The 14,371-nt window shown below is 38.4% G+C and overlaps 1 protein-coding gene across 11 annotated transcripts in view; it reads left to right on the forward strand.

Moving 5' to 3' along the window:
* Positions 1 to 14,371, forward strand: part of IFT81 (intraflagellar transport 81) — a 190,409-nt gene that overhangs the window by 143,607 nt on the left and 32,431 nt on the right. For all 11 annotated transcript variants that reach the window (XM_027576872.1, XM_027576868.1, XM_027576867.1 and 8 more), the window contains 3 exons: positions 899 to 1,048; positions 10,572 to 10,700; positions 12,168 to 12,257. In XM_027576872.1, the coding sequence (XP_027432673.1) occupies positions 899 to 1,048; positions 10,572 to 10,700; positions 12,168 to 12,257 (369 nt within the window). The remainder of the gene's footprint in view (positions 1 to 898; positions 1,049 to 10,571; positions 10,701 to 12,167; positions 12,258 to 14,371) is intronic.

Genomic DNA, 14,371 nt, shown 5'->3' on the forward strand with positions numbered 1-14,371 from the left:
TTTACTTCTTCATAATGCTCACCGTGGTTGTAAACCTCAGTTCAGTGTTTGTTTTTGCCATTATTTCCTTAAGCTTGGTGAGGGCAGGACTTCTGAGTATCTTGTTTAGAGTGTTATTCTCCATGTCTGGCATAGTGCCTAGTACATAGTAGTTAGTAAGTACTGTTTATCAAATGAATTACTTTAATTCCTATTCATTTCATTTGCTTTTCCAAACTATGGTTAATATTACTTAATAGTGGGGTCTTTCCATTAGAGTAGTTATAACTTTATATCATTAGTAGGTAAGTAGCTGAATTAAGCAACTGTAAGCTTCCACTAAGTTGGAATATTCTTAGCTTTTTAAGGTTTGGGATGAGTTTCATCCCAATGTCTCAGATGCTTCTTAGTGTATATGGTCAGAGTACATTTCTTAAATGATAAATAGTAGCTGCAAGTGTTAACTATTCTGGTTGGCTATATTAATCTCAGTAGATGCACTGCTGCCATAATAGTACAATATGCAAGAGATATGATAAGATCTCAGCCAGAGTGGGTTTCCTACTTTTTCTTCTTCTTCTCCTCCTCCTCCTTCTTCTTCTTCTCCTCCTTCTTTTTTAACCTTTTTACTTTTATAGGGTTGAGTTTCTGGTTTTTTAAATCCTTATTTGTAAAGCCCAAAACAAATAGCTTTTATATAAGGATTTACAATATTTAGATGGGTCCAAAAACTAAAATCTACACAAAATATTTTAATTAAGCAGTCTTTCCAAGTTTTCTAATGAAACTAAGTAATTATTATATACTTGTGATACCCATGTTGGACAGGAGACAATAAAATTTTTCTAATACAATGAGGTTATATATGTTTAGCAATGACTTTTCTACTCATGAGGTTATATGCTGTATTCTTTTATAGTTCAAACGATATGTCAGTAAACTTCGAAGCAAGAGTACAGTTTTCAAAAAGAAGCATCAAATAATAGCTGAATTTAAAGCTGAATTCGGTCTCTTGCAGAGGACAGAAGAACTTCTTAAGCAACGTCATGAAAATATTCAACATCAACTGGTAATACAATATTATCTTGCTGTGCTAGAAATATAAATGCCAGGAGGTTTATGGGTTATAGCTGTATACTGAGGTCATTGTTTTTAGAAAACACCATAAAATTATTAATGTTTTCTGATTAATTACAGAGATATCATATAAACTTACTTATTTTTTACTTATTTTAAAGATTTTATTTATTTTATTTTAGAGAGAGAGTGCACATGTGTGTGAGCAGGGGTGGGGCAGAGGGAGAGGGAGAGACCCTCAAGCAGACTCTGTGCTGAGCACCGATCCTGATGTGGGGCTTGATCTCATGACCCTGAGATCTTGACCTGAGCCGAAACCAAGAGTCAGATGCTTAACAAACTGAGCCACCCAGGCGCACCCTGATTCATTTAGTTTTTAATGTAGCGGTAAACACTAACTTTTTCACGTGTGCTGACTTTGGGGTAATTAATACAAGTTGAATTCCAAGTAGGTTTTTCTTTGATTAGCTAGTTAATATGAGAAAAATTATCATACCAAGAGAATGACTATAAAATATTTATTTATCGTGGCCTGCTGGGCAGAAATTTCTAAGCAACTATTTCCGGAGCTCTGGAAAGAAATATCTAGGAAAGATACCATATGGAAGTTTGCCTGCAAGCTTATTCCTTATGTGTTTGTGCCTTAGTTGTCAGAAAAGAGTTAAGCCCAGAGTAGTCCCTCTAACAGCAAAATCTCTCATTATGGACACCAGTTCCTCAGAATTTTCTTGATTTGGATTTTTGTTCCTTTCACCCACGGGGAAATTATTTCATCAGGATGTTGGTTTACCAGCTAGCATTAATATGGTGGATGTGAATGAAGTTTCAACCAGTCATGGTTAGTTGGCAATATGAACTTTGTGTCTCATGCTGTTAAATATTGTTTGCATCTAGGGAACTTCAGATAGAAAATTTACTGTGCATAATGGTACTACTTTCAAAATTGATAAGTAGTGATTATGTTATTGTTCACTTCAAAAATATTTTCCAATTTCCATTATGATTTCTTTGATCTATGGATTATTGCTTAAAACTAAATGTTGCTTAAAACCAAACATTTTCTGGTTACCTTTCTGTTATTGACTTCTACCTTATTTCCATTGTGACCAGAGAACATTCTGTGTAATCTTAGTCCTTTGAAATTTGTTGACTATTACATTATGGTCCAGCAAATGGTCTCTTTTGGTAATTGTCCCCATACAGTTGAGAAGAATGTGTATTCTGCCATTCCTGGGGATGGTATTCTCTATATGTCAATTCAGTCAACTGTGTTAACCATGATTTCAAATCTTCCATATTCCTATTGAGATTTTTGTCTGCTTGTTCCATAGTTACTAAGAGAGGTGTGTTAAAATTTCTATGGTTATTGCTTTGTCTGCTTCTTTTTTTAGTTCCATCAGTTTTTTCTTTACATTTTTTCTTAAGTTGGGTTCCTTGGAGCAGAGCCTGAGAGGGAATACTTTGTACAAGTGATTTATTGAGGGAGGGAGTGCCTTCAGAAGAAGGGGAGTGAAGGGAAGCAGATAGGGCAACAGAAAAGAGCCAAGCAAGGATGTAGTCCTGATTAGACAGCTTCATTTTGATTCTGTGAGGAACTTTGGAGCTCAGATTGCAGTGTGAAGTTGATTCCATCATGAGGCAAAGGGGCTGGCCTTTTTACTCCCATATCAGTCAGTCAGTGGCTGGTGGCAGGATATAACCTCCTAGCCCAATGGGAGGGCATTCTCTGGAGAAGGGGGCAACTGTGAACCTTTAGCAATCAACAACTGTCATGGCAGGTTGCAGATGATATCTGAGTGAGGCACCAACAACATCCATTACAATTCACCCCTTGTAATGCTGGGATCTACCTGTTTCTCATGTTAAATTTACTCCATTTAGGTATAGCTTCTACAGGATTCTGGTTGGTCATAATTTCTAGGAAAATTTGTAGGAGGAGGGTTAATAGGACAAATGAAAACTCTCATTGCTGCATTTGGTCCCAAGGGCATAGTAATACTCAACATCTTCTTCCTTTACCATTCTAGATTTCCCTCATGTTTGGCTAGCACCTTCACTGGTCTAAGTGACTTTCTTGGTGGGATGACCCAGTCCCTCATCTTAAAAGGTGTGGGACTCTAGGAACTGTGACCTTAGCAGGCTGTGGTTGCTGTACTCATTTATTGTTAAAACCCGGCATAGGAGTACCAAGATATGCCCTAATGGATCACCTGAGTGCCAAATATATTCCTATCTGCCCTTATTATATAGCAGCATTTGTATAGCATAATGACAGTATAATATAGTATAATGTCAGTATAATAACTCTTTTCTTTGCCTGATGGTCTACAGGCATCAGAAGCCCAAGTGACAAGATGGTAGCCAGAGCATTAAGTTTAAAGGCCTTTTAATGTGCTTTCTGGTGAAAGCATGCCCACTCTGGAAACCAGAACATCTACACCTATAAAGCCTAAAGGTGTCCAGAAGGGAAACATAATTCCCTAAGTGGATAAGTGGGCATCCTAGTGAGTGGTGACACTCATACTTTTATTCCGTAGTTCCAAGACCCATGGATTCTTTCTGTGTGCAACACAGCACCAAATGGTGGGCATTGGTTTAAAATGTACACTCCATCCATCCTGAAGAATAGAACTCATCCTCACAGACCATCAACTCTAAGCTGTACCTTAGTTGTACCTTCACAAGGCCCTTCTACCAGTCTATCAGGGTAATAGCTTCCTGGATGGTGTGATATGTGGTACGGTGACTGAATCCAATGGTCATGTGTCCACCACCATATCTCCTTTGCCATAAAGTAGTCCCATGGTCTGAGTGATATTATACGGAATTCCATATCAGTAGACCAGATACTCCGAGCCTTTGGATAGTGATGCTGGTTGAAGCACTGTGGGCAAGAAAAGCAAATACTTACCCAGAATCTGGGTCAGTCCAGGTCAGGATGAAATGTTGCCCTTTTCAAGGCAGAAAGATGATTGGTTTCCTCAAGGTATGATTCCATATCTAGAGCTCAGGGTTGGTCTCTCTATTGTTGCCAGGTCAGACATTTGGCAGTGGGAGTAGCTAGATGGCCAATGGCAAGAGAGAGCCCATGCTATTTGGCCGTTGCTTAGCCTCCATCTTTGCCAGCATAACCATTCTGTTCATAAGCCCATTGTCCAAGCACTGGGTGGCCAATGACAGAGGGTACCTGACATCTACTGGCCAAATCATCCTTTCCACTTGGTTGTTTAGTGCTCTCTTCTGCTTTGGACATTCCTAGTGGTCATTAGCATATGATGAAAAGAGAAAAGATCTTCACACTTAGTGTGTTTCTCCCGTAGGTCTATCTGCATGCCTCTTCCCCAGACCTCCATGTCCCTAGTCTTCCGATCCTGGTGCCTAATTCTCCCAGGCTCCTGACCAACAAGCTAAGCTATCTGCCACTGACCAGAGGATATAACATAATCTAGGGCAGTCCAAGATTCTCAAGTGAGTTCATGCAGGTATTCCATCCCGGACTCAGTAGTACCCTTTTTTAGAGCCCTGACTTTGTCATAGAATATATACAGCCTTCTCTGAAGTTTTGCCCTGCTAACAATTAAGTTGTGTGCCTGGTTTTCAGCTTCCTCTGCCCTTCAGCCATAGGAAATGAGGGTTTCTTTGAAGCCCCTAAGAAGGTTGTCTGACTTTATCACTTTGCTTTAAATTAATGATTAATATATTTGAGCCTGTCCTTTTATCTCTTCAACTATAAATGGAGCATAGCAACAGCCACCCCAATCCCACTGTCCCTTCCGTTATTATTTCTGCATACTTCCCAAATACCGGCAACATTGTCCTGGCTAGTGTGTCCCTGGGACAGTTCGGGAAGCAGCCACGAAGATGGGATTAGATGTACAAGAGATTTGCTGGAGGAAATATAGTGAAAGATAAAGGGAAGGGAGCAAGAGGAGGCAGAGAAAACCATTAGGCCCTAATGCAGGTCTAGCACCATAAAGGGAGAGAAAAGGAAGGAGGATTGTGTAGGAAGAGCCTCAGACTGCAGCACAGTTTTAGGAGAGTTTTGGTCAGGATGAGGGGGAGTTCCTGAGCCAGTCACCCACTAGAGGAGTACCCTGTCAGGCAGGAACAGGCCAGCACTAGTACTATTGCCATGCTCAATCATACTAGGAGCAGCCTGGGGGAAGCATGGCCTTAGTAGGAACATGATGGTGGATCCAGAGGGGCAGCAGTTATGGCTGTCAGTCAAGTCCGTTTCAGCAGGCTCTCCCGAAGGAGATCTGAGCAGTCCATTCTCATGACCACTACAGTCACCTTCCACTTATACTCTGCCTCAGTTCACCCTAAGTCTTAGCAATTGCACTGCTATAACATGCATAGGACTAACAACATTCACTCTGCCACCAGTGATGGACCCTTCAGTTCCATTCATTCATTGAGTAATCCCACTCTAGAAGCCCATTTTTATAGTTTTGTCAGGTTCTCTAAAAGCAGAACCTGAAACAATTCTTCTTCTTCACGTGATTAAGTCAGAGTGCTCTTAGGAGAAAGGAGGTGAAGGAACCAGAATTAAGTAGTGAGGAAAAGTGGATTCATTTGGAGTCCAGTTTCAGTCTGATCCCATGGGGAGCTCTAGAACACAAATTGCATCACAAAGTTAGTCTCATCTTTAGGTAAGAAAATTACCTTTTTGTACCCCACTGTCAGCCAGTCGTGTGCTGTGGACCCTTACTACCACCCAGGATGTGGTGTGATACAGTTCTTACTCAGCCAAGGGCACACTTTGAAGAAGGGGTAGCTGTAAGCCATTAATAGCCAATTCTCACAACAGCTAAGGGATAGGTACACTGGCCCACTAAGCAGAACAGGACAGAGCACCCACAATATCCACTGCAAATATCCTGAGATTATGTTATTAGTCCATACAAATCTAGTATCTTTACCTTCCCATTAAATTGGCCCTTTGATAATTAGGAAATATACTTTTTTTTATCTCATAATATCTTTTGCCTTAAAATATACTTATCTGTTATTAATACAGCCACACAAACTTTCTTCTAGTTAATGTTTAAAAAACATATATCTTTTGCATCCTTTCAACCTTTGTCCATCTTTATAATTATTGTATATATTTTATAAGAAATATATAGTTAGCTTTATAGGGGTGCCTGGGTGGCTCAGTCCATTGGGTGTCTGCCTTCATCATGGGTCATGGTCCCAGAGTCCTGGGATCGAGCCCCGCATCAGGCTCCCAGTTCGGGGGAGCCTGCTTCTTCCTCTCCCCACTGCTTATGTTCTCTCTCTCTCTCTCAAATAAATAATATCTTTTTTAAAAAATGAAATATATAGTTAGCTTTATGTTTTTATACAGTGTGGCAATCTTTGTCTTTTTTTTTCTTCCAAGATTTTATTTAAATTGTTAGTTAACATATAGTATAGTATTAGTTTCAGGGGTAGAATTTAGTGATTCATCACTTACATATTATAACACCCAGTGCTCATTACAAGTGCCCCCCCTTAATGCCCATCACCCATTTACCCCATTCCCTCACCCACCTCCCCTCTAGCAACCCTCAGTTTGTTCCCTATTGTTAAGAGTGTCTTATGGTTTGCCTCCCTCTCTGTTTTTATCTTATTTTATTTTTCCTTCCCTTCCCCTATGTTCATCTGTTTTGTTTCTTAAATTCCACATGTGAGTGAAATCATATGGTATTTGTCTTTCTCTGACTGATTTATTTTGCTTAGCATTATGCACTCTAGTTCTATCCGGCAATCTTTGTCTTTTCACTGAAGAATTTAATCTCTTTACATTTAATGTAATTACTGATTTTTCAGTTTTCTCTATGTTCCATCATTTCTTCATTCCTTTTTCTCCTCTGCTTATGCCAGAAACTATAACATGCACCTTTGACTGATTACAGTCTTTCTTATTTTACTATATCCTGGGCAATGAAAGAAACTTCTAACACTTTAGCTCCATTTACCTCTTTCTCATATTTTGTGCTATTGTGGATATATATTTTTAAGTTCTATATATAACTTGAAACCCACATGATATTATTGTATTTAATATTATTCTAGATTTATCTGTTTCATGGCTCTTTCCTTCTTACATCATTATTCTACTGGAATCTCGTTTTCAATATTTCATTTAGTGTAGGTCTGCTGGTGATAAATCCTCTCAATTTTTGTTTTTCTTAAAACATCTTTTTTTTTTTTTTTTGAGGACAGCTGTCCACTTTATTAGCCAGCAGCTGGCCTGCAGGGCTCCCTAGGGCCCACTCTTAAAACATCTTTATTGCACCTTCATTTTGAAGCACATTTTCACTGAATATAGAATTCTTGGGTGGCAGTTATTTTCTTTCAGCACTTATTTTAAAGATTGAATTCCTTTGGCTTCTGGCTTCAATTATTGCTTGTTGTTTTTTAAGGTAGTATGTTATTCTCTGGTTGCTAGGACTTTTTTTTTTCTGTGTTTGGTTTTTCAGCAATTTTGCTATGATTTTCCTAGGTTTTTCTTTATTTATCTGGCTTGGGGTCTGTGAAGCTTCTTAAATCTGTGGCCTTAATGTCTTTTGTCAGTTTCTGAAAAGTTCTCAGCCACTATTTCTTTAAATATTATAATCTCATCCTCTTCTCTCCTTTCCTTGTGTTACAGTTAAAGTTACATGTATATTAGGCTTTTTCACTATTTACCATGTTTATTATGGTTTTGTGTTTTGCTTTTTTTTTTTTAATTTAGTTATTTATTTTTAGAGATAGAGCATGAGCAGGGGGAGAGGCAGAGGGAGAGAGAGAATCTTAAGCAGGCTTCATGCTCAGCCCATGGGGGGGCTCAATCCCAGAACCCTGAGGTCATGATCTGAGCCAAAATCAAGAGTCGGCTGCCTAATGGACTGAGATACCCAGGCACTCCATTTTGCCCCCCCACCGTTTCCCATTATTTTTGCTCTCTCTGACTTAATCTGAATTTTTTCCTGCTGTGCCATCTTCTAATTCATTAATCTTTTGTGTTGAATCTGCTATGTAAACCATGTATTGAATTCTGAATATCACTTATTACCTTTCTCAGTTCTAGAATTGCCATTTGATTTTATTTTATAGGTTCCAGTTATCTGTAACATTCTCCAACTTTTCATTTATTGTCTTGAATATAATAATCACAGCTACTTTAAATGTCCTATCTGATAAATTCATCTGGGTGTCTTTCTATTATCTGTATTTTTTTCTTTTGATTTTCAGACATTTGTTCCTGTTACTTTGCTTACCTAGTACTTTTTTATTGAATGTCAGGCTCTGGAAACATTTCCTTCCTTAACAAGAACATTTGATTTTTTTTTCCTCATAGATCATCTTGATCCAGTTTTGCTAAAGCTGATATTTTTCTCTTACTCCTAATATGCAGTCCTTATACCTGTGGCAGAAACTCTACTCCCAGGAAGTAGTCCTTACTTCTTGCACCTGGCTCTTACTCTTATGTTATGACTCCTTAGGAGTAGCCTTTCTGGGGTTTCAGCTGATAGTCTGGAACAACACACTTTGACTAGTCTTGAATTCCTACCTCTCTGTCCGTAGCACTATGAGATACTGAAGTCTTTGCCCAGTTTTTTAGTCACCCATCTAATGATTTCCACTTGGCTACTAGGAGTCTTACCTTCCCTGTGCACAGCTGAGGATTTGGTAATGCCCAGAGAGGAAACTGCATACAGAATTTTGGGCTAATACTCTATAGTTCCCTCTACTCCTTTCTAAGGAGTGTCAGTTTTATTGGCAGCCCCAAATTCCAACTCTTCTTCCATTCCCTCTCTCCTTTTCTTTCTTTCCTTTTGGTTCTTCCATCCTGTTTTGAACCCTCTCCAATCAGGTCACTGCACCAAAATTTCTCTTATCAAGATCACCAGTACCTCACACTGCTAAATCCAGTGAGCATTTCTTAGCCCTTTTCCTACTTGGCCTATTAGCAGTGCTTGACATAGTCGATCACTCCGTCTTCCTTTACTTATCTTCTAGTAAACCACACTCTCCTTGTTTTTCTCCCGTACTAGCACTCCTATTCCTACTCTGTGGCTGATTTCTTCTCATTTCTCCAAGGTCTAAAAATTGGAGTTCCTCAGGCTTAGCCCTTGGATCTCTTCTCTTCTTTCACTCCCTTGGTGATCTTATCCTGTCTCATGGCTTTAAAGACCTTCTCTATGCAGACAACTCCCAACTCTCTATCTCTAGCCTAGCTTTCTCCTCAAGTTCTGTCTTATATGTATAACATCTTGACCTCTTACTGGATATCTACTAGACATTTCAAATCTTTTAAATGTCCAAAACTAAATTTCTGAACTTCATTACTCCCTCAAACCTGGTCTTACCGAGTCTTTCCCATTTCAACAAATGGCAGCTCCATCCCCTCAGTTCTGCAGGCCAGAAACTTTAGTCATTCTTTCCTTACCCTTCATTTTCCCTCACACCCTACATCTAATCTGTCATAATATTTTGTTGGATCTACCTTTAAAATAGATACACAACCACTTCTCATTACCTCTACTACCACCATCTGATTCATGCTACCATTATCTCTAACCTGAATTATTGGAGTAGCCTTCTAACTGGCTTCCTTTGCCCCTCTTCAGTTTGATCTCAGCACAGATGTTAAAGTGGCTATTTAAAAATTCCTTTGCTCTGAACCACCCAACAAGCCTCCCATCTCATTTAAAATAAGCCCAAGCTCTTTCATTGGCCTAAAAATAAAGTTACCGTATAATTTATCATCTAAAGTAGGACACTTTTGAAAATGCAAGGGACAATAGACTTTAACTGAGACTGTTCCAGCAAACCATCTGAGTCCTGTATGATCCCTCCCCCCCAACCTCATTCTCATTCCGTTTTCATCTCCACCAGTCTCTTAGCTATTTCTTGGGAAGGACATGTCTTTTTCACTTGCTGATCCTCTGGATATCTGTATGACTTGCTCCCTCACTTCATTTGGGCTTTGCTCAGATGTCATCATCTCAGAAAGACCTTCTCTAACCACCCTGTTATTTAAGATTCCAACCCCATTCTCACCTCACACTCTACGTGTTTTATTTGTCTATATATTGCTTGTTTACTCTCACTAGAAGTAAGCTCTGTGAGGGAAGGTTTTTCTTTTCCTGTTTTGTTCGCTGCTGGATATCTGGTGCTTAGAACTATACTCAGCACATTTAGGTATATAATAAATATTGGATGGGTGAGTGAATGCAAATATATTGATCACTTCAGAATTCATTCAGTCACTAAATATTCATTGAGTGCTAAAATTAGAAATACTGTGCACCCAAGGATACCAAAGTAAAATTTAGTGCAAGTTTATAACCTATAAAGATATGTAATTATTGTCAAATTATTATTTATTATTAAATAATTATTTATGATTCTAAGCTAATTTATTTTATTTATAACTTTATTGTTATATGTTAAATCTGTACACTTCTTATGGAATCATCGAGGTTTTAACACTCATTTTGTGGACCCCATTTTTGACACCTATTTTTATTCTTTGCTTTTAGCAAACTGTTGAAGAGAAAAAGGGTATATCTGGATATAGTTACACCCAGGAAGAGCTAGAAAGGGTATCTGCACTGAAGACTGAGGTTGATGAGATGAAAGGCCGAACGCTTGACGACATGTCTGAAATGGTGATTACACTTGATTTGTTTTCTTTCTTTTCTTTTTTCCTAAGATTGATTGATTGATTGATTGATTTGTCAGAAAGAAAGAGAGCACAAGCAGGGGGAGCGGCAGGCAGAGCAGGCAGAAGGAGAAGTAGACTCTCTGCTGAGCAAGGAGCCCTGGGATCATGACCTGAGCCAAAGGCAGAAGCTTAACTGACTGAGCCACCAAGGCGTCCCACTTGATTTTTTTTCTTAAAGACTTTATTTATTTATTTGAGAGAGAGAGTAAGAGCGGGGTGGAGAGAAGCAGAGGGAGAGAGAGAAACAGGCTCCCCACTGATTAGGGAACCCTTTGCAGGGCTCGATCCCAGGACCCTGAGATCATGACCTGAACCAAAGGCAGATGCCTAATGACTGAGCCACCCAGGTGCCCTGATTTCACTTTTTTTTATAGTGTTTTTTTTTTAATTTTATAGCTAGAGGCAGATGTTTTTGTGTTTTGTTTTCAGTGAAACACTCAAATTTTCATTTCTGCACATTGTTTACTTTATATTCTTTCATCGTCTTTAGCAATCTCTTCTGAATGCTTCCATTCTAGTAAGTTGTTCAACTTGTCATAATTTATGCATTTTGTAGGGCTTTTTTTCCAAGGAAACATGATGGGTTTGTTAAATACCCTATAGAATTATGTATTGAAATGCCTGCCTTATCTTTATGGTTTTTGAAGTGTGTAAAAGTTACAGAACATTAAAGAAATATTTAAGATAAAAAATAAGTTTTCACAAATCATACCACCCTAACTAATAAAATTACTTCATTTTTGTGTGTGTCCTTAGTATCTTTCCTTATTTGGAGCTGCTGTTCAGCCTGAATGCGCTGATGGCAGCTTCATCAGACATTCAAATGTTAAAATCTTTCCTTCCTTATTGGTAAATAGCTGCTGCCTCAGACTCTTAGAGTACCCACTTCCACCTATTTTTTTCCACATTGACCACTTGCCCAGAACCCTCTGGATCTCACTACAGTCTGACTCCTAAAAATCAGAAGACTTTGAGACCCCATTAGTCTCTATGGCTGGTGTCCATTTTGATTGGTCATTACTTATATCCTTTGGGTTATTATGTATTTTGAATATCACTTCATCATGTTATGTATATACTATATAATCTACATAATTACATATTTTTAATAATACAGCATGATTGTGGTTGTATACAGGCAACTTTCTAATTTGTTTTCATCATTCAATGTTAGATTACAAATATTTTCCCATATGGTTTGCAGTCTTAACAATTGACCTTTTGAATAGTTAAATGCTATTCCATCTTACTGAAACAACATTTACTAAATCATTTCCCCATTGTTTGGTTTTGAAGTAATTTACAGTTTTACTCTTTTATCTAACACTTTAATAAATATATTTAAGCATGTAGTATTTTTGTTCTTTTGAATTCTTTTTTTTAGATCTCATGTATTTTGTTTAAATGACAGGTAAAAAAGCTGAATTCACTGGTATCTGAAAAGAAGTCAGCTCTAGCCCCAGTTATAAAAGAACTACGACAGTTGCGTCAGAAATGTCAAGTAAGTGAATTTGATTTGTGATACTTTTAGCATCCTATCTTGTTCAGATGTACTAGTTAGAATCCTGAATATTTTACTTGGGTAATTTATAGAAAGCAAATTATTACTGTTATTTTGATATGATTCCACAAAATAGGGTAATATGTGACCTATGAAGTTTTTTGTTTAATTTATGCTCTTTGTTTTGTCAAATTATCGGGGGAAAGAGAGAAAGAGAAGAAGGAGTTTAAGATGAAATCACAAGTGCAGCTAGATTAGATTTTTGCTTTAAATCTGATATATGTCAGAGCTATAAATATGAAGTCACATTCTTCTGTGGCCAGGTAAAAGCTCAGAGTCTGCCAATGAGTGGTGACAAGTTAACTTTAGATTAATGGACTTGCTTTGCTGGGGAGCAGGGCCAGGGGCAAACTATGAAAGCTTGTGATAAGTGATGAAATACCATTGCTTGGAAGCTAATTCTAACCACTGCTTTGAAGCTAAACTGTTAGAAGGTAAATGCCCTCCACAAATGCAGATCCAATGGCCTCTGCCGTCTGACATTAGCTGTTGTTATTTTATCACTCTCTGTATAGTAATTTTAGGTTTGAATGTGGGTTGTACTGCATGTGCCTGATTATGGAACTATAAAATTCTTCACGAATGCCATCCATCAGTCAAGGGAACACAGTGAAAAATCACATCATTTCCTTTTTATAGAAAATGCCGTGGGGCCTGAGCCAGGTTTAGTGACTTATCCAAATAGACAAGTAGGCAGTGAGAAAGTTGCAGCTTGACTCCAGCATCTATGTTATCTTATTTCACATTTCCTGCTCATTCCATTACACATCACTGTCATCACAAAAGAAATGGAAGAGACAAGTTCCTGTTCTCTGGAGTCCACATGCTCATAGGTGAGATGAGACAAATTTCAAGAAAGACAAAAGATAACCCAACTTAAGAACAATATAGATGGGGCGCCTTGGTGGCTCAGTCAGTTAAGCAGTTAAGTGTCTGCCTTCAGTTCGGGTTGTGATCTCCTGCTCAGTGGGGAGCCTGCTTCTCCCTCTCCCTCTGCCCCTTACCCCCTCCCCCCGCTCATGCTCTCTCTCTCTCTCTCAAATAAAAATATATAATAACATCTTTTTAAAAAAAAAAGAAAGCAAAATATAGAAAAGGGGCACCTGGCTGGCTTACTTGGTGGAGCATGTGACTCTTGATCTTGGTGTCTTGAATTTGAGCCCCACGTTGGGCAGAGAGCTTACAAAGAAGGAAGAAGGAAGGAAGGCATAGAGCTTAGAAAGAAGGAAGAAGGAAGGGAGGGAGGGAGGGAGGGAGGAAGGAAAGAAAGAAAAAAATATAATCAGAATCATATACTTAACTGATAAGGAAAGAGGAAGCAAGTGATGTGATTGTTAGGAAGAAAAAGTTTCAGAAAGGGAATTTTTGAACAAGGTTTTGAGATTAAGGACATCGAGAATTGTTTTCATGGTTACATTCTAATCTTGATTTATTTAATGCTTTTCTTGAGTAAGTAACTTGGAAACAAAAGGGACTGTTTATATGTATTTCTAGTGATGATAAAATTTCTTCCTAATAGTAAGCTAAGAAATCTATTTGTAAATATTTCTTTTATTAAGTTCATTTATGTTTTAAATGAGTTGTATTGAGAGGATATTTAAGACAGTAAAGGAGATGTTCTGCCTGGAATTCCAAAGATCAGAACCATAATCTGTGTGGAACAGGTCGAGGTCCTGGGACTGAGGAGCACGGGGGGTCAGGGGAGTTTCAGGAATGCTAGCAGTGGGAGCTTGTGGATAATGATGATGAATGTAATAGTAAAAACATTTATTAAGTGCTTTCCATGTTCCAAGCATTGTTCATATCGCACCCTATGACCTTTCTCTCTCTATATTTTGTGTTGAAGTTTTCACTACTACCTGCCCCATTTTCTTTGCATTTTCTAATTCAAATTCCTGGTGCAGCTCTTCTGTTTTGGGGGCAGTTTTTCATGACCAACTATCTTATAGACAATGAGCTATCCTCAGGTCAGGTCAGGGGTCCATCCTTAGCCTAACCAGCTATGCTCATGGGTAGGGCAGGATGAGAAGAAAGGAGGGTGATATGGGACCAAG

This window comes from Zalophus californianus, chromosome 14 (genome assembly GCF_009762305.2).
Source record: "Zalophus californianus isolate mZalCal1 chromosome 14, mZalCal1.pri.v2, whole genome shotgun sequence".
Lineage (NCBI taxonomy): Eukaryota > Metazoa > Chordata > Mammalia > Carnivora > Otariidae > Zalophus > Zalophus californianus.